Source organism: Somniosus microcephalus, chromosome 8, assembly GCF_052327205.1.
Source record: "Somniosus microcephalus isolate GS21.2 chromosome 8, FLI_Smic_1.0, whole genome shotgun sequence".
Taxonomy (NCBI): domain Eukaryota; kingdom Metazoa; phylum Chordata; class Chondrichthyes; order Squaliformes; family Somniosidae; genus Somniosus; species Somniosus microcephalus.
In genome coordinates this window covers 209,590,391-209,611,584 of record NC_140994.1, presented here as the reverse complement: position 1 = coordinate 209,611,584, position 21,194 = coordinate 209,590,391, and the positions used below count along the sequence as shown (strand labels likewise).

The window sequence follows — 21,194 nt, the reverse complement described above, 5'->3', positions numbered from 1 at the left end:
TTCATGCAGCCGTGGTCCGAAAATCGCGGAAAAAGCGGGTCGGGACCCCCCCCTGCCTGATTCCCCGCCCTGTCCGACTTTCGGACCGCTGTTTCCACGCGCCCCGCTTCAGTCCCGCCCGCCGCTGGCGGGACTGCTCGTCGGCACACTAATCACCAATGATCACCTTGTTAAGGACGATTTTCCCGTGCCGTTGCGACTTTGGGGCTTTCCCCACCTGAAACCCGCCTGCGGGGAACCCCGCCGATGAGAGCTGGTGTGAAAACAGCTGGCTTGCTTGCTTGCAGCAGCAGGTCGCTGAGGGCTGAAGATATTTAAAGAGGCAGCATTTGCAGGCTGCAGGGCCTTGTTGATCAAGGCTTGGGGGAACTATTTGAAACCTTAGGAGCAGCTGCAGAAAGTTGGAGCCTCACACACTTCTTCAGTGTGAGCTCCTGGGAAGCCCCTCTCACCACCCTAACTCAGGACCTCCTCAACCGAGGCATCTGCTAGAAGCATGGGAGGCCTTTGGCACTTTCCATTCCTGGCATTAGAGGATCTCCAACAGCAGAGGTGGCAGCAGCAGAACCAGGAACAGCAGGATGATTACCAGGAGCACCAGGCTGCTGCTCACTCACCTGAAGCTGCATAAGCCAGAAGGGGCCAGCGCTTGGAAGTGGCTTGAGAGCACCTTGCTGTGCTTTAGGGGGCCAGTGGGACCCGTTTCTGCACTGGCAGTCCTACTCAGAAGGACTTCCATGAAGATCTGATTTCTCTGTTCAACAGATGGCCAACGCTCCTCAAGAGATGTCATTCTCTTATGAGCACTCACCATGTTTTCCGTATGCTGGCGAGTTATCTCCTCCATGGAGGTTGCCAACCTTTCCATGGTGCTGCGTTCATGCACCAATGACTCCACAAAGGCTCTGCTCATGGTTGCTATGGACTCCTCCATTTGCTCCACACTCGCAGCGACCCTGGAGACAAAACCTGCCAGAGACTCCTGCATCTGTGCATGGAGATCCATCACCTCTTCTCTTGCGGATGGACCCAGAGGCAGAGGGTCGAGATGCAGCGCAGCTGAGCTGAGATGGCAGAGCCCTGCGCCCTCCGATGAGGACTCTCCACTGCTGTCCCTGTCTCCAGAATCTGCTGAGGCTCACTTGTCAGCTGTGAAACACCAGGTGACAACACTACTCTATGTCCCAAAGTTCCCCCCGAGGTGTGAGTGTCTGCGCTGGTGCTGGGTGCGCTTACTTCTGCTGACGCTGCACCCTCAGAGGTTGGAGCTTCCTCTGAGGAGTCTGGCTGCACAGTCTCTTCCTCCTCCACAGTGAGGACGGGGGCTCTGGATGGTACTGTGGGGGAGTAAAGGAAGGAGTTACAGATGTAATGCCAAGGTTCCTCTGGTGACTCCCAGCAAGTTGGCATCTGCTGACGCCTGCATCCATGCAGCATTGGTCTCAGTGGGAGGCCTCTTCCTCCCTGACCTAGGGAAGAGGACCTCCCTGTGGTCCCTAACCCCATCCAATAATGCCTGCAGTGAAGCCTCGTCGAATTTGAAGGCAGCTCGGGGTCTGGCACTGGCCACAGCTGCTGCAGGCTCCTCTGCCATCCTGTATGGTTCATTTGGAAGCCTTCAGAGGATGCAGTGCTTGCCATGGACCTTGAAAGCACCACGAATGATGACATCATACTGTGGGGATTTCTGACTCGATTTAGACAATTAGCAAGGCTTCCCACATGCTGGGAATTAATTGGCCAATTGAGGGAAAATTGCGTGGGGCTGGCTGACACTTTTTTTACGTGTGTCAGAAACCCCACATTTGGGGAAATCCGACCATTTCCCACACAAGCCGAAAATCGGGGCCAATCACCTCTGGGATTAGATTAAAATCCAACCCATTTTGTGGAATAAAGGTCTCTCTGCTGCCCATGAAGCCACTATATGAATTACATTTAAACAGTTATAGCCCAGTTCTAGTGGGATAGATCCATGGCACAAATTGGCAATAAATAAGCAGTTTTACTTAGAGAGAGACCACAAGGATCAATACATGGGGGCTAAAAATGACCCATTGGTGCAGAAGGAGGTGGTCTTTTAGGTTTGGGGCAAATAGAAGCAAACTTTGCTATGCTATGTTATAAATAACCTGGGAATATTTGATGGTGTGTCTGAAATAAGGAGTGTTCTATTTCCCACTCCTAATCCTTTGCTTTCATGAGCATAAAAACTCACCACAAAAAACATTAAAATTAGATAAAAAAGATAACAGCGTAGTTTTAGCAAATAAAATATAAGGTGTAAACTTGAGATTTTGAACTCTTGGTATGGGGAGGCATTCTCATGTTATCCATTATACAGAAGGCAATGATTTATGCTAAGGTTTAGTTGCATGGGTGCTGGCATCCAGTGCCTCAACCAAATGGCCATTCTTTATGTGTAAACTTGAGCTCTAGACTATCAGCAAACTATTCAGTGATGAAGGTCACAACTGGATCTGATACTATCCTCACCTGGCAGTTACATATATGCATTCTCTGGATAATGATCAGGGACTGTTACTGATTTTGCTTATCGCTAGTCCAGAAATGCCGAGAGCAATTACAGACTGAGAACTACTAAAACAAAGATGTTTAGAAAAGACTTCATAGAAGATAGGAGCAGGAGTAGGCCATTCGGCCCCTCGAGTCTGCTCCGCCATTCAATGAGATTATGGCTGATCATCCAAACTCAGTACCCTGTCCCTGCCTTCTCCCCATATCCCTTGATCCCTTTAGCCTTAAGAAATATATCTAACTCCTTCTTGAATATATTTAATGATTTGGCCTCAACTGCCTTCTGTGGTAGAGAATTCCACAGGTTCACCATTCTCTGGGTGAAGAAATTCCTCCTCATCTCTGTCCTAAATGGCTTACCCCTTATCTTTAGACTGTGACTCCTGGTTCTGGACTCCCCCGCCATCGGGAAAATCCTTCCTGCATCTAGTCTGTCTAGTCCTGTTAGAATTTTATAAGTTTCAATAAGATCCCCTCTCATTCTTCTAAACTCCAGCGAGTATAAGCCCAATCGACCCAATCGCTCCTCATACGTCATTCCTGCCATCCCAGGTATCAGTCTGGTAAATCTTCGCTGCACTCCCTCCATGGCAAGAACATCCTTCCTCAGATAAGGCACACAATACTCAAGGTGTGGTCTCACCAAGGCCCTGTACAACTGCAGCAAGACATCCTTGTTCCTGTACTCAAACCCTGTCGCTATGAAGGCCAACAAACCACTTGCCTTCTTAACCACCTGCTGCGCCTGCATGCTTACCTTCAGCGACTGGTGCACAAGGACATCCAGGTCTCGTTGCACTTCCCCTTCTCCCAAACTATTGCCATTAAGATAATAATCTGCCTTCCTATTTTTGCCACCAAAGTGGATAACCTCGCATTTATCCACATTATACTGCATCTGCCATGCATCTGCCCAATCACCCAACCTGTCGAAATCATATTGGAGTTTCTCGGCATCCTCCTCACAGCACACACACCCACCCAGCTTTGTGTCATCTGCAAACTTGGAGATATTACATCTAGTTCCCTTGTCCAGATCATTAATATATATTGTGAATAGCTAGGGTCCAAGGACCGATCACTGCGGTACCCCACTAGTCACTGTGTGCCACTCGGAAAAAGACCCGTTTATTCCAACTCTTTGCTTCCTGTCTGCCAACCAGTTCTCTATCCAAGTCAGTACCTTGCCCCCAATCCCATGTGCCTTAACCTTACACGCTAACCTCTTATGCGGGACCTTATCGAAAGCCTTCTGAAAGTCCAAATACACCACATCCACTGGTTCTCCCTTATCTATTCTACCAGTTACATCCTCAAAAATTTCCAGTAGATTAGTCAAGCACGATTTACCTTATGTAAATCCATGTTGACTTTGTCCGATCCTGTCACTGTTTTCCAAGTGCTCTGCTATTACATCTTTTATAATGGACTCCAGCATTTTCCCCACTACCGATGTCAGGCTTACCGGTCTATAATTCCCCGTTTTCCCTCTACCACCTTTTTTGAACAGTGGGGTAACATTAGCTACCCTCCAATCCATGGGAACTGTTCCAGAGTCTATAGAATTTTGGAAGATGACCAGCAATGCATCTACTATTTCTAGGGCCATTTCCTTAAATACCCTAGGATGTAGATTATCAGGCCCTGGGAATTTATCGGCCTTCAATCCCGTCAATTTCCCTAACAACATTTCCCTACAAATACTGATTTCATTCAGTTCCTCCCTCTCATTAGACCCTATGTTCCCCGACACCTCTGGGAGGTTATTTGTGTCCTCCTTTGTGAAGACTGAACCAAAGTATGTATTTAATTGGTCTTCCATTTCTTTGTTCCCCATTATAAATTCCCCTGATTCTGACTGCAAGGGACCTACGCTTGACTTCACCAATCTTTTTCTCTTCACAAATCTATAAAAGCTTTTACAGTCAGTTTTTATATTCCCTGCAAGCCTACTCTCGTACTCTAATTTCACCCTCTTAATTAATCCCTTTGTCCTCCTTTGCTGAATCCTAAACTGCTCCCAATCCTCAGGTTTACTGCTTTTTCTGGCCAATTTATATGTCTTCTCCTTGGATCTTATGCTATCCCTAATTTCCCTTGTTAGCCATGGTTGAGTCACCTTTTTTGTTTTATTGTTATGCCAAACAGGGAAGTTGGCAAACCGGCTGCGTGGGACCTTCAGAGCGTTGCATGGCCACGCAGCTTAAAGAGAACATTGGTTGTTACCATTGCTCACTTGTAATCTATTGAACATTCTAGTAATAGTGCATTTAAAATGTATTTTAAAAATTAATTTTTATTTTTATATTATAAATTTGGTGACATGAAAATATATCTAGCATTACAAAGCAACCATGTGGTATATGTACATGTGGAGCATCTGCCAGCCACAGCATAACGCTGAGATAGGCAGGCCGTTCCCACCCACAACCAGACCAGGCCACAGATAACCCAAGGAGACACTTCTCAAGATCCTGCACAACGCCGACAACAACCTGTTGCTACTGCACACTTCACACTCTCCCTGAAAGACCCAGACCTATCACTTAGCACTGCTCACCCTAACATATAGGACTAACTCTATATAATTTTGACTGCATTTGCCTGCAAGTGTTGTGAATTGTGCACTCTAGCGTGTACTCTGTATGAAACCAGGCCCTAAATGTGCGTAAATTTCTCGTACAAAATAAAAAAAGTAAAGATTTTTAGAGGACAACAGCAGGTAAACTTGTTTGTCTTTATGACCCTATAATTATGTACTTGATGGACCCTGTATAGGAAGCAAAAAAAGGAGGGTGGGCGGGGGAATGGAAATTTAATACTGTCAAAACTGGGCTCCTAATGGCGAGACTGTCTTTTTGAAATCCAATGAATATGGCAATGAATTTTGATAAAACATTAACATGTAAATCCCATGAAATTAAATGTTTTCTTTGCAGTAATTGGAAATGTACAAGTCTGCTTTTAAGAAGAAATTTAACAACTTTGTTCTTTTATAAGATCCATAAAATCACATTAAATGAAAGTGTAGACATAATAATCCCATTGTGTTAAATAAATCTTTCCTAGTCAGCAAAACTGTCAGACCACACAAGTGTTAAAATGACAAGATTACTGTGGGGTGGGAATGCGGAACAAAACCAAATACGTTAAATGAGCCTAAAAAGCCTTTTGATTGTGTATTTGTGTTTTAATTGGTGAGTATTGGTTAAAAACTATGTTTACAAATTATGCTTATGCTGCATCTTATTCCACTTCTAATCCACTCATTGATATAATGCTGTATTTAAAAAAAGACAAAACCCAGGAGGATAAGCTTGTTTTTGCATTGTTATCATTTTCAAATAGGAAGTTCCATTGATATAATGGCTAAAGATGGTTTCTTGCTATTATGACAACATGAAAAAGTACAGAATGAGAAAGGCCATTTGGCTTATCCTTCCAACAACTTCGAAGAAAGTATAGAACAAGAAAAGACTTTCAATACATGAAGCTTGTTCCCTCCACAGATATACAATTCACCCTATCATGGTCACTACCCAATCCATTCAATCACCTGAGGTAGCCAGCTAACCACAAGTAACCTTTAGGATGATAAGGATCTGTGAAAGTTGACTCTGATGCTCAAAGGAAATCAAGCAAAACTCCATGTTCAATTGAAAATCAAATTCTCTAATCCTATTACATTGCATTAATTTTTTTGATGGTAGGGAACCCGAATTGCACTCAGTATTCCAAATGTAATCGCAATCTTTTTCCGAGTGGCAGGCAGTGACTAGTGGGGTACCGCAGGGATCGGTGCTAGGACCCCAGCTATTCACAATATATATTAATGATCTAGACGAGGGAACTAGATGTAATATCTCCAAGTTTGCAGACGACACAAAGCTGGGTGGGTGTGTGTGCTGTGAGGAGGATGCAGAGAAACTCCAGTATGATTTGGACAGGTTGGGTGATTGGGCAGATGCATGGCAAATGCAGTATAATGTGGATAAATGCGAGGTTATCCACTTTGGAGGCAAAAACAGGAAGGCAGATTATTATCTGAACGGCAATGGATTGGGAAAAGTGGAAGTGCAACGAGACCTGGGTGTCCTTGTGCAACAGTCGCTGAAGGTAAGCATGCAGGTGCAGCAGGCAGTTAAGAAGGCAAATGGTATGTTGGCCTTCATAGCGAGAGGATTCGAGTACAGGAGCAAGGATGTCTTGCTGCAGTTGTACAGGGCCTTGGTGAGACCACACCTTGAGTATTGTGTGCAGTTTTGGTCGCCTTATCTGAGGAAGGATGTTCTTGCCATGGAGGGAGTGCAGCGAAGATTCACCAGACTGATACCTGGGATGGCAGGAATGACGTATGAAGAGAGATTGGGTCGATTAGGCTTATATTCGCTAGAGTTTAGAAGAGTGAGAGGGGATCTCATTGAAACTTATAAAATTCTAACAGGGCTAGACAGACTAGATGCAGGAAGGATGTTCCCGATGGCGGGGGAGTCCAGAACCAGGGGTCACAGTCTAAGGATAAGGGGTAAGCCATTTAGGACTGAGAGGAGGAGGAATTTCTTCACCCAGAGAGTGGTGAACCTGTGGAATTCTCTACCACAGAAGGCAGTAGAGGCCAATTCATTAAATATATTCAAGAAGGAGTTAGATATATTTCTTAAGGCTAAAGGGATCAAGGGATATGGGGAGAAAGCAGGGACAGGGTACTGAATTTGGATGATCAGCCATGATCGCATTAAATGGCGGAGCAGGCTCGAGGGGCCGAATGGCCTACTCCTGCTCCTATCTTCTATGTTTCTATGTTTCTAATATGATATATGTTGCAACAATCAACTGCATCTGAGCACATGATTAGCTTTGTTGATAACAGCCTTGACATTGGCTAGATATTATCAGTGAATGGTGATATTCTTACTTTTCCCCCTTGCTTTTGTCTTAGGAAATGAGCACCCATCAGCTCTGTACACAATGTAACACATTTCCTGTATCAGCAAATGTTGCATTTTCCTCCATAATTTATGAATAGCATGAAAAATATACACCCAGAACAAACCCTTGTGGAACTCCACTAAGCACCACCACCCAACAAGGCAGACCATGTCCACTTGTCTTCACCTTCTTGTATATTGCAAACAGTAGTGGTGATAATATTTCTTCTTTAAAAGAGTCATGATCAACACAATCCCACTGTCAAAGAAGTCCTGATGGCAGGACTTCCTTGTTAAATGTAGTCCTGATGGTGAGAGCTCCCCCCCACTTGCCCTCCCTCCCTTAAGAAGATCTTAATAGGGGTGAAAAAATTTGAACAACAGCAATTTGTGGAGTTGCTTTGGTTTGTGCTAAAGTGTGATTCCTTTCAAGTGCAAGTACTGGCCTGGAGTTTCTGCTCGGTTGCATTGGTTTTTTGGCGCAATTCATGCTAAAATCGGCAAAACCAACGCAAAAGATTGCGGAATTTTAAGCGCAAATTACATTCAGTACAAATCAAGTTTCCACAATCTTTTGCGCTAGTTTAAAAACATCACGCTAGAAGCAGGTCCTGCCCACAATTGGCCATGCCCCCAGATTGAATTAATCACCATTGGGAGTTTCTGCTAATTGCGCTCATTTGCGGGCCATCAAGGAGGCTCTAAAAATTACGCTGGATCCTTTGGGCGCAAGGACACTAATAGGCACGTTTTAAAAGCTTTTGAATATATATATTTTTGAATTTATTAAGTAAGTGACTACTATACCCCAATATAATGAGCAAATGGTTTTGTATAGTTTTTTTAAAAGTCATAGTCAATTATTTAAAATCAGGTTATTCACAGGTGGTGGACTAGACACTGATTAAAATGCTTATATTTTGTGATAAATCCATTTTCAGCTGTATTAATCAAACTGCACCAAGTTACCATTCTTAAAATATATCAAGGAAACCTTTTTTTGAAGCAAAAAAATTACATTCTGAAACACTGGTTCATGGCAGATTTTGTGTTCAGCAATATGCAAGTACATTTGAGTGGAAACTTGAGAAATAAATACACTTCTCAAAACTATAGCAATGTTGGGTGCAATTTACGTCCAGATCGCCGATTGCGGCCAAAGTGGAAACTCTACCTGACTCTGTTGAACTACAAGAACTGGATGAACCCCCTTCTAATGCTAACAGAAGTGAAGCCACTAAAACAATTAATTTAGCCAAATGGGTGTTCAGCCAAGAAACCTCTGCTAGCCAATTGGCCGGATCAGGGGCCTTTATTTTACTCAGCATGCACCTGCCATATACTGAATGCTGACTAATTTAAACTAGCTGCACTCAGAAAACAAACCTGGCCCCAAACAAACTCTGCCAGCTAGACTGGTGGAATATCTTGAGATATATATATATATATATAGTAAGTGTGCACATGTATGTAGTTTCTTAAAAATGTATTTTAATAGTAAACCTATTTAATACTTCTGTTACGTGAATAAACTGGAGAAGCTGGGGTTGTTCTCCTTAGAGCAGAGAAGTTTGAGAGGAGATTTGATAGAGGTGTTCAAAATCATGAGGGGTCTAGACAGAGTAGATAGAGATAAACTGTCCCCATTGGTGAAAGGGTCGAGAACCAGAGGCCACAGATTTAAAGTGTTTGGCAAAAGAACCAAAGACAACATGAGGAAAAACTTTTTTACGTAGCGATCTGGAATGCACTGCCTGAAAGGGTGGTGGAGGCAGACTCAATGGTAGCTTTCAAAAGGGAATTGCATAAGTACCCGAAGGAAAAAAATTTGCAGGGCTACGGGGAAAGGGCAGGGGAGTGGGACTAGCTGAATTGCTCTTGCAGAGAGCCGGCATGGGCTTGACAGGCCGAATGGCCTCCTTCTATGCTGTAACCATTCTATGATTCTATAAAGCAGAGGTAGTCATTTGAGCCTTAGTAAAACAAGATCAGATTTATGCCTTTCAGTAAAAGGAGCACCATTGCCCAATACCATCCCTTGTTCAGATAAATTAATATTTCCACCATGATGAAAAACACTTAGTCAATTTTCTGAGATCTGTGTATTCTGTGTATTACTTTAAGCACAAAACACCAATAGGTGCTCAAATGGCTGCTGTATAAAATCTAGTGCGCAAGTTTCACTTCTGTGCATGTTTTTAGGTTGTATAAATATTTGACAGCAACATACAACTTATTGAAACAGCAATCAGAAAATGGAGGATGAATTATACACCATATTTTGTGTTTTGTGAAGTAATATGTTGGGAAAACAATTGGGAAATCAATTTTGAGACACCTGCAGTAAAAGTAATAGATTGGAACAACCAAACCAGTTGATCTTTAAAAGGTTTCCGTATACACAGAAAATCAGCAGGGGGTTAAAATAACTCCACCACCAGCAGCAGTTGAGGGCTGCAGAGTCCTTGTGCAATATTATACTGTAAGGAAATAGAAAGCTTGCTTTCATGTTAGTGGCCCTTGGGCCCTGGAGAAGTCAGCTGTCACTACGGTCAATGCCAGTGATCATTTAATTCGCCTGATAAGCTGTTTGGTTTGAACAGTTGAGTGAATATACCTCAAATGCCTTAGAAGTGCTCTCAAATAGCTATAACTGCTAATGTGGAACAAACTGAATGTAGAGAGAAAGCACTGAAAAGATCATAGAGCAAGTCTCATTATTTAACTTCTATTAGTGCATTGGCTCTACTGTGCTATTTGTTAGCAAAGTGAAATATCCAATTGTGCATGAGATCTCACCCACTTTATAATGGGGAATTAGAGGACGAATAATGTTGAAAATATTTATTAATAAATGTTTAATTTTTAAATATATTTTTCCCATTCCACTTTATGTATTGCCAAGCTACATATAGGATTACATAGAATATACAACACAGAAACAGGCCATTTGGCCCAACCAGTCTGTGCTGGTGTTTAGACTCCATACGAGGCTCCTCCCATTCCATCTGCCTCATCTCAGCCTTTCAACATATCTTTCTGTTCCCTTTTCTCTCATGTACTAGTCTAGTTTCCTTTTGAAAGCATCTAAGCTATTTACCTCAACCACATCCTGTGGTAGCGAGTTCCACATTCTACCACTTTCTGAGTAAAGAAATTTCTCCTTATTTCCCCTGTTGGATTTATTAGTAACTATCTTGTATATATGAATCCTAGTTTTGGATTCTCCCACAACATTATACTTTGAGAGGGTAGGCTGGTGAGCAACATGCTCCCAAGTTTCTGCCAGTGGTCTCTAAATTGTGTGTAAGAGGATGAGAGAGAAAACAATTTGATAATTTATACCTTTTTTCCCTTCCCTGTGACATCTTCTTGACAGTATGGCTGAGACTGGGCACAGTTGTAAGTGCAGCCATGATAACTTCTGCACTATGGCGCAGTTGGTTGGAATAGTTATGTTTTACATCTACGCCACAATACTACCTTTATTTTTAGCTCTATTAAGTAGTATCAGTTAACACATAAAACAGAAATGTTGGAGCATACCCAGCTGAATTATTATGTATTATCTTCTCTGCAGATATCAAGCTATATTTTCGTTCCTGAAAAATGTACAGAGGATGTATTAAATATCTGCGTAAGTGAGGCTGACTTGATGACACATGAAATTGGGAATAAGTTAAGATTCATCTCCAAAGCGAAAATATGTGTCACAAACTAACAATGACACTCATATTTTAGAAATGACCTTTGTAGCAGAACAAGTTTGGAGATAATATTAAAATATTTTTGCGGTTCTCAGACATGTTATGTAAATAATAATAAAATGTTAGTTATAATCTTGTAAAAAAGATAGACATTTCCGATATAAATAACTATATTTTCAGATATTTTGTTAACAAGGAGAATTAAGATTTCTGTATAAAGCATCAATTGTCTTAATGGCATTAGCTTTTATTGATTTCAGCATATTTATAGAAGTTTTATAATTGGCCACTTGGAAGTTATTAAAATACTTTCATAAATGGGATCCAGCAACAACTGAATGATGAAGTAGTGCAGCACCTTGGAACATCACTGTACTGTGCTACAGAGTGCCAGGATCTGGGTTCATGCACATGATTCTCTACAATGATAACTCTGGATCTCATCCCTGCCTTTGTTACCTCCAGACTTGTCTATTCCAATGCACTCCTGGCTGACTTCCCATCTTGCACCCTCCGTAAACTTAAGGTCATCCAAATCTCTGCTGCACATATCCTAACGCGCACCAAATACCATTCACCTATCACCCCTGTGCTCGCTGACTTACATTGGTTCCTGGTCTGGCAACGCCTCCATTTTAAAATTCTCATTCTTGTTTTCAAATCCTTCCATGGCCTCACCCCTCCCCATCTCTAACCCCTTCCAGCCCTACAACCCGACGAGATCTCTGCGTTCCTCCAATTCTAGTCTGTTGCACATGCCTGATTTTCATTGCTACACCATTAGCGGCTATGCCTTCAGCTGCCTAGGCCCGAAGCTCTGAAACTCCCTCCCTAAATCTCTCCGGCTCTCCTCCTTTAAAAGGCTCCTTAAAACCTACCTTTTTGACCAAGCTTTTGGCCATCTGTTCTAATAACTCCTTATGTGGCTTGGTGTCAAACTTTTTTTTATAACACTCTTGTGAAGCATCTTGGGACATTATCACTACTTCAAAGGCGCTATATAAATGCAAGTTGTTGTTGTTGTAACAGGTAAATGCGGAGCAAAGGCAACACAATCAACACAAGGGGTACTGAACCGTTACACACCACCTAGAAGGTGCTTAACAGTAGCATCATCGGAGGCCTGCCTATACTTTTGACCAGGAGATGGCACAAAGAGTGAGAGAAATAAAATATTTAAAAAAATAGTGACAGGAGAAAATAAATCGAAGAGCCACGAGTTAGAACAACAGGGATAGTTATAAAATATACAATAGGATACTAACATAAAAATACATCCCTACTTTCCAGTCTAGTGTTTATGATTTTAGCTTTATAATCTAACCTTTAATGCTCTTTCTGTTGCATGATAAGATTGCATCTTAGACCTAGAATTAGAAAATTTGTTTTCTATACTCACTGAAGTGAGGAATATTAGTTCAAGGAAATGGAAACCATTTCAACCAAGTATCAACATCAAGCACACCCAGGTCAGGTCATATACAAACTCCTAACAATGTCTACAGAAATAGTAACTACATTCTACATTTAGTGACATTGCAAATGCATTGAAAAATAATGTCTTTACAAGGTTGGTACACATAGAAACCAGAGCTATTGTTCACTCAGTGTGCCTTAAACCCAACCTGAGAAGAGCTTTCTCCTACTGAACCAGTGTAGGTTTTCTATTTCCTACATTAACCAGCCCTGTGATTGAACTCGTCAATTTAATGCCAATTTAGGCTGATTTGTGGGTAGTTTGTGTTGTGAACTCATATTCACCAGGAACTGGATTGAATCACACCCAAACTCATTTTGTTAAGACCCTTGCAGCAGACAGAGTTATATAGAGAAAAAACTGTTGTCTCGGCTGGATCAGAACCTAGATCAATAGGTGAAAGGACTGCATGCTAATTCCACACTTCAGAGCCCCAGCTTCTGTCTTGTATCTTGTTTACATCTTGCATTGGGTTAGTGATAATGTGACCGTTGGTTTTCGAAGTGGGCATGACAACTTCTACAGATTGTTATACCTGGGCATTTTCCAATCTAATCCACTTTGAGACTGTGCCAATCATAATATTAAATAAACTGCAACAATTATATTTATTAGTGGGTGGTAAACAGACTTTATTAGTATAGACTTTTACTGTCTGGTTTCATTACTCTATGATGCACAGTTGTAATGGGGACTGAAACTGCATAACTTTAGATCTGTAACAGTCCTTTCCAAACTCTGCCTAATCTCACACCAGTACCATAATCCCAATCTCGGCCAACAAATACATTTAACAGAGCTGAAGCAATAATAAAGTAAAATATTTATAAAAACCAAGGATGAAAAAGCAACAAAATCAAATATGCTCTTATGTCACACTGAACTAGAAAGATCTATAGAACCACAACTTTCAAACTGTTGTAGTTGCTCCAAATCTCAGAACATTTTAGTGTTTTCTACACTTGGAGGGTCATGCATTCTACTCCCTTGTCAAATAATACAAAATGCTATAAAGAAAGGCACCTATACACTTATTGGTGCCTCTCAGACTGAATTTATACTGTACTCTTTGGGAACTCAAAATGATGTGAGACCGCCTCCTGGGGATCTCACACTTTAGGGCTTTAATGCATTCGACAGTCTTCTAAGCGATAACTGAGGCTGCTTTATACTGCCACTCTTGCATTGATGCTCACCCAAAACCACTTTGCATCAACGTGGCAGTATAAATGCAGCCTCAGTTGTCCTTTATTATTGTGTTTCATGCTTTAAAATTGCTGCTTAAGGGCAAACATTTTGCATAGAGGCCCCTTAAATGTGTCACTATAAGTTTTCATCCTGTAACTTTTTGAAGAGAAATATTGTCTAGAGTTCTCACCCATAATGTTATCAGGGAAAAACATCCTGGTGTCACATCAGGCGAGTTCTACGCCAAATGTCAGCTTCTTGGATGCCTAAAACCAATAGTTTCAAAGCATTAAGCCATGGTAACAAAGGTGACTGAAAGACATCACTAAGCACACAGATATCTCCCCTTTTGACAGAATAAAACAAGAGAGAGGTTATATGTGTCAATTGGCTTGGAGGAGATACTGCATCCAACAGTGTGAAGGAGATAAATTAATATATAGACTTGAAATGACATAATAACTGAAGAAGCCTGAATTAACAAGATTATCTCCTGTTGATAATTCAGCTATCTCACACTGCTGGGTTCAGTAACTCCTCCCACTTAGTTCCTCCTTCCATCTTAAGCAAAGCTACTAAAACAGAAGTTGACAAACTTAAAAAAAACAAAATGGATGTTGAAGTTAAACATAATTTGCGATTAACTTTTAAAAGATGTACTGATGGTAAGACTCCCTCCCTGGGGTGACTGGCATGCTCAGGAAACTGTATTTCTTTTCCCATTTCATCAAAATGCATTAATGACATACCAGCTTCACATAAACTCTGCAGCATTTGATTGGAAGTGAGTTATTGCATCTTGAATCTGAAAAAAAGTTGCATTGCAGAAACATCTTTAACAATGGGGGGAAAGGAATGAAAGAGCACAGAGCACATAGCCAGGCTGCCAATCCATTGAATTGTGTCTATTAATACTTTTTGTCATCAATGAACAAGGCAGGAGATTATTATATTTAGTACTAGCAGGAGCGAGTGGGAAGCAATCTTTTTACAGAGCAACAGCACCTTTGGTATAATATTTGTTAATTTGAAGTTGTTCGTTCAAATTGAAGAAACAAACTGAAGAAAGAAATAGCTACTCAAATAACATTTTGATTTCTGACACTTGTTTGTTTATATTGCAGATTTCCCACTATCTTATTATCTGTGAAACATTTTGGCTTTTGAAATAAAATGTAATTCAGTGGAAAAAAGAAACAGAACTTTAACAGAGAAGCATGTCCATGAGTTAAGGATAATGTAAGAAAGATATACACACTAACAACATCTAGGCATCTGCTAGCATTTTGAATGTTTCACAGCTGTTGGGGAGAGTTTTTCAATTCTATCTTATTTTTAAATAAGTTTAAATCACACTGGTCTAAAGAACTTGGTTAGATGATTCCAGTCAATTGTAAATGACAAACATTTCAGTCAAGCTGTGAAGTCTTTACAAATGACTAGTGTGCAATTTATTTTTGCTTATTGAAACTTTATTGGAATTCCTTGTTCATGAGTTGGAAGAGGATATTCCTCTAGATATTTGGTTTGGTTTCTTTGATCTTCAAGCACTTTTACAGCTGTGGCCATTGTAACACATGCACGGTGAAGGTGATTAGCATTGAGCCTGAGAATGCATTTCATTATTTGAAAACTTTAGAATATGGTAGAGATCAGAGGCCATGGATATTTAGTGTAGACTGCATTACTTGTTTATAATTGCAATAATCGAAAAACTAAAAACAAGATTCTCTCTCTTTAATGTTAACTGATGCAGTAATCATTCTTTTTTCAATTTCCAATTGATTTATATATAGTTGTCTAGATCACCCATTGTTTGAATCGCCAAGTAAGTGTAACCTATAAATGTACTCGGTTATTCTGTACGTTACCATGACCTGATAAAGCGTTTATTATTTTTTTGTATTAATCAAAAATAAAATTAAGGTATTTAGCATTTTAAGGGGAAAAGTAATGAATCTTACAGACAGGTCTGTGCAGCACTAAAACAGTATTGATAAATGACAACTCGAATTATACAAGTGGTTGTAATTTCTGATAGTTTAATTTGGTCGCGATTTTTTATTTCAATCAGCATGCGTTTGTAAAATGACAATTGGACAAAATTAGTGTTAACTTTTATTATATGAAGATGACACATGATGTGTTAACCGTCGACTCATCTGTAATACTGTATATGATCTTTTCATATCGAAAGCCTTTAAAAAGAGTCTAAAGGAATTGTGTTTACTCTTCAATATCACATTTCAAAACGCGCGAACAGATCAGAAACTAATGGTTGGTATTTCTGAATTTCAAGTCTCAAATGAGGTTGGGATGAATCGTCTGTCCGTTTGTGGGGATGTTTGTCTATATTTAAAACATCCTTTAAAATACACGTTACTCAAACGTTGAAGGCATCTCACGGACCTACTATGTCATCGGGATCTTGAACAAAATAAGACCAACAATCCCAATTAATAAGTAGAATTCACTAAACATGTAGTTAATTAATTATCGCCGTGATTCAGGGGGATGGTTTGTTCATAAACTCTTTTTCTGAACTCTGGTTATAAGGGTTCAATTGACTTGACTGAATTCCGTAGCAATATTTTGCATTTTGCTTTTAAAACAGAGCTCAATCTGGATCCGATTTCCCATTTGCTCCAAGATAAAGAACCTCCGCACCCGACACAGGCGACTAAAAGAAACCTTTTGAAATGTCCCTTACCTGAATCTGCGCAGAAGGGCAAACTCTTCGAGTGATGTTTCCGTTTGGTGCAGAATTTGGATCTCTGCTAAAACAATCACACAAAATAGTTATACATCGGCGGGAGAAATGTGCTGAAACTAGCGTCATCATTTGGTTGCTAACAAGAGTGTGTAGAATTATTAAGGTGCAGGGTAACTGCTGCCTATTGTGTAGGATCAGCACTTTCCCTCAGTCAGCGCATTTCACCAGTTAGAAACGGGAAAGTAAGCGGACAGGCACACAATGGTTGTTTACTGTTACTTTAATAGGTTCGTTTTTGGCGTTATTTCAGTAAATTCCTCCACGCATTGCAGTGTGTGCCGCTGCTGCAATGATTTTATTTGAATTAACATGGATGTGTTTTGAAGCAGACACATGCCTGAGCGTTTGGCGGCAGTAAGAATAAAAATCTACAAGGAAACGATTGGTCGAAATGAACAGCTTTTCGTTTCAAGAAGCCAAATGACCGCTTGTTGCAGTCTATTATTTTCCTGGGGGTGCCCGTGTTCGGCAAAGGAATCTGTGTGAATATCTGATGGCCAGATTCCGTGCACAAATCACTGAATACCGACCGCAGATTCCAGCCCTTTTTTTTGTGTTTCGTCACGATTTTGTCAAGATATTCTTGGCCTCCTGATTTCTCTCTGCTCCAAAGGCTACAAACTCTTTTCTCTACCCGCGATGAAAAGTCGAAGTAACAAAAACGTAAAACAAAATCGCAGCAAGCAGTGTTCTCCCCAAAATGAGATGTGATAGTTCATTAGCAAGTCGAGCAGTCAGGCCATTTGACCCTTGTACTTTGGCCCCCCGAGTTCCCAGTTATAAGCAAGGCACTGAACAGTGGTGCCAGGACTGCGATGAACCAAACGAATTTTACCGGTAATTTGCGAAACAAATCCTTTCCTTCAGCCGATAACACGACTTGATGATACTGACTACAACGCTTGCTTGCTCAGATCCCAGTTTGTTTCCCCCCTGCCGACTAGGAGCAGCGGAGACAGCACCAGTGTACTGTATCTGTTTATGTATCCCTACAGTAGAAAAGCAACAAATACATCGGCCCTATTGTTACTCTAGATACAAATCGTTTCAACTGAATACTACGATCAACAGAAATCAATATTTTCCTCGAAACCGATTCTCCCTTCATCCTTTTCATCCCTGAGTTGGTACCGAGACAGAATCAGTACCTGACTGCTGGCGAACGCCAGATCATTCTCAGCTATTTATTACATGGCTATTTATTAAGTGCATACAAAATATTTTTTCCGTCAAGACTCGCACAACATGGTCGTGTGTCCGCTATTTCAGTTATTGAAGAACATGTGCAACACATTCATTCATTCCATCGTTTAAAAATAAGTGTTAAAGAATTCACTATTACAAAAAACAATGTAACTAAATATTTAGAAAATGCGAGTGACTACATCTGTTAATTTGTAAATATCAGTTTCTAAATAATACTAAAGTTCTTGAAATGTGTCTAATTTAAACATGTCCATTTCTATCCAACTACATTTCATTCTATAACTATTATTGAGCAGGTTTCAATAAATACATCTCTATATAATAGTTGTTTGTTATAAATTCTTTAACAATAATATTTCGTGTAGGAAATGATCTTAGGCTTGGACCGTGAAAAATTGCATTCTTTTATATACACCCATATCTGAACATGTACTTATGCGGTCTTCTGTCAGGAGTTTCCATCGCTGTCATAGAGCTGGTGTTTAGGAACTGGCTGTTGAGCATTTTACAGAAATGTTTCATCAAATCGCATCGCTGTCCATTGCTAGTTTTAATGGTTGTCAGTTGTTTAATATAATGTTTATCGATGGTTATTTTAAGACACTGTTCAAGGTGAAACAGTTTTCATGAAAGTTGTCTCTTGTAAGATGTTGTAGTTTATAGTTCATGGAAATCCTTTGCCGGACTCCACTAAAATAATTCTAAAACATTGCATAAAGGGGTATTTTGAAAAGTACTGTGAACGAGATTTTGCTGTTTCCCCTATTTGATGGGAGACAGAAATTGAACAAAAAAATGACCTTTGCTAAATTAAACTGAACTATTTAAATTATTTACAATAATGAAATTCGCATTGTAAAAAAATACGTGGAAATACATTACAGTGGAAAATAATTAAACTCACAGAGAATCAAGCTGGTAACGCGTTTATAAGAAAACACCAATTGATTATTCATAGATATATCATTCACAGAGCCAAAGTTAAATTATATTAAAGGGGCGATTCTTCCCTTATCGCTAACTTTTTTTTTACTGGAGTGTTGGGGTTTTATTTGGCAAGTTACAGATTCTCTCTGCCTCGAGAGCGTTGCTGTATAACACAGCAATACATACCTTACTTTACTAAATACTGAATACTTTAATTAAAAATGAATTACAAATTACTATTGAAAACATTACTAAAGACGATTTCACAGACCAATGTCAATTCTGGCGCACTCGATTTCCGAGGCTTTGCCGAAAAGAGAATCACTAAACACCTATTTTGACGTAAATCTTGCAAACTAAATTCCTTTATATTTAGTGAAGTCAAGCGCAAATAACCCGTGATAACGACTGATCCACGCACACACCCGGCCCACATTATTGGTAAAATCTATAACCAAAGGTGGTTCTGTTTACCTCAACACCAAGGAAATGTTTGGTTAGGTTTACGAGCAAATGGAAACTGCCTCCTGTTAGACAGAAACATCATTCATCTCTCGGAGTACAATCTGAAGTCTTGACTGCCTTTAATTCCAGTCACTTAAACATAACCCATCCTCTAGTTGGATCTGTCCCGGGTTATAATTATGATAGTGCGTTTTTTGTAAGTGCGAATCGGTGACTGTCTGCAATCTGCTCTAACCCCATATTGACATATTGCATTTTAAACTATGCATGTTATTTTATTTTGCTCGCTTTCTTTACATCATCACTGCAGTAACATGTTGAACCACGCTTGACGGTAGCTTTGCAGGTTGAGTCGAGGTACATGCTGAGTGTTTATAATCCGTGTATGTGTAATGTTGCTGTTGGGGAAAAGCCTTTCTCTCTCCTACAGATTGACACCAACACTTCGATTTTTAAAAAATCTCGGCGAGGTTTGGTCTGAAACAAATATCGCAATGTAGGAAGTAACCAAGTTTACCCCTTTTAAAAGAGGTAATAAAACGATGCAAGAAATGATTTACTCCCCTTGTTTGCTTATCAGAGTCTTGCTTCTTCTCCGTGATGTAAACCCTCTGGAATTGTATTTTCGAACATTTTTGTTGTGTGTGTGTGTGTGTGTGTGTGGCAGGTCTGACAAACTACAGAGTTTCTACATCATTCATACACGGTGTGAAATAAGCCAACGTATCAGAGGCGAGCGGCCCCAACCCAGCTTCAGAGTTAAGAAACTAACCTCTTCATAATGTCTATTTCTATTGACAGCAGACAAAACACTTGCGAAAAGAGCAACATTTTAAGTTATAAAGGGACGAAAGAGATTTAAAAACAGCGAATGAATTAAAGCTCAGACTCGCTGCTTTACCGTGACCTTTACTTCCATTCCAAAACCACTGAACATCGCGTGCTGGCTCTTTGGAGCAAATTGTTTGGAAATACTGGGAATCTTTCCACGAGGATCCCGCAGTGATTCATCCTAATTGGTAGAAATTGCAACATTTGTACAAACGCACGTGTTTCATTTCCTCATTCTGTCTTTCACACGGTTAGGAATAAGTTGTGCACTCACCATTGATCTGTATGAGCTGAAACTTTGGTATCCTTGATACGTGTTAGTCCACATTAATTAAAATAATAAAGCAAAAAAAACCCACCCCTGGATATTGCAGCAGGATGGGTTTAGTGCTGAATCGGGGATCGGAGTTCCGTCCGGCTGCTCTGGGTCGGCAGCTGTCTCCTTGCCTGACATATGACGTCAGGCCTCCCCACCCATGGGACCTGGCTCGGTGCCCAGTCAGCGCAGGTTTTGCAAGAGGGCTGCATGTCTTTTTTTTTGTATGGGGGTTGAGTGAGTGCCGGATTTGTGCGCTTGGAAGCAATGGTTATAACCGAGAGGGAATGGGCGCAATTTAAACGTTTGGGAAAACACAGACGGAGCTGCTTCTTTAAGGCCGGGCTGAGGAAAGATTGGGTTTTCCTGAGCACCGGCAACACTCCTCCCACCCCCACAATAAGAGCGGTTGCAGTCATATCCTTCGCCACTTTAACCTTATGCAAATCATGAGCACCTTTCATCTGTTTATGTTTAAATATAAATTGAAATGTAGCCTTTATAATCTTTTATGAGACTAGAGTCTAAACAAACCTTCGTTGAAAGGTCAAACTTGTTCTATTTGTGTGTGTGTGTAATCTAGTTTGGCGAACTTTTATTTGTTTATTTATTTGTTTGTTTATTTATTTGCAATCTTTCAAGAAGGGAGCGCTCCCTTTACAGGTTTCAAGTATTTATACTTTCACCCGTTCCTTTTCCCAACGACCTCACCATGCCACACACACACCACCTGTGGTAGAGAAGGCTGCGGTAAACTTGTTGCTCGGGCTCTGTTCGTGCGGCTCTCAACGGGCTATCGGGAGCTACAAGGTGGCGAGTGGGTGGGGGTGGGGGTATT

The 21,194-nt window shown here is 40.7% G+C and overlaps 1 protein-coding gene across 3 annotated transcripts in view; it reads right to left on the bottom strand.

The window, feature by feature from the left end:
• pitx1 (paired-like homeodomain 1) overlaps positions 1-20,737 on the bottom strand; it is a 41,498-nt gene extending 20,761 nt beyond the window's left edge. Inside the window, exons 1-2 of one of the 3 annotated variants that reach the window (XM_085995650.1) lie at positions 20,315-20,737; positions 16,549-16,612 (exon numbers count right to left, since the gene is read on the bottom strand). In XM_085995650.1, the coding sequence (XP_085851776.1) occupies positions 16,549-16,612; positions 20,315-20,368 (118 nt within the window). In that variant the 5' untranslated portion in view covers positions 20,369-20,737. Of the gene's footprint in view, positions 1-14,028; positions 14,105-16,548; positions 16,616-20,314 lie in introns of those variants that run through there. The other 2 variants (XM_085995649.1, XM_085995651.1) reach the window with 2 other exon arrangements.
• Positions 20,738-21,194: the final 457 nt, after the last annotated feature.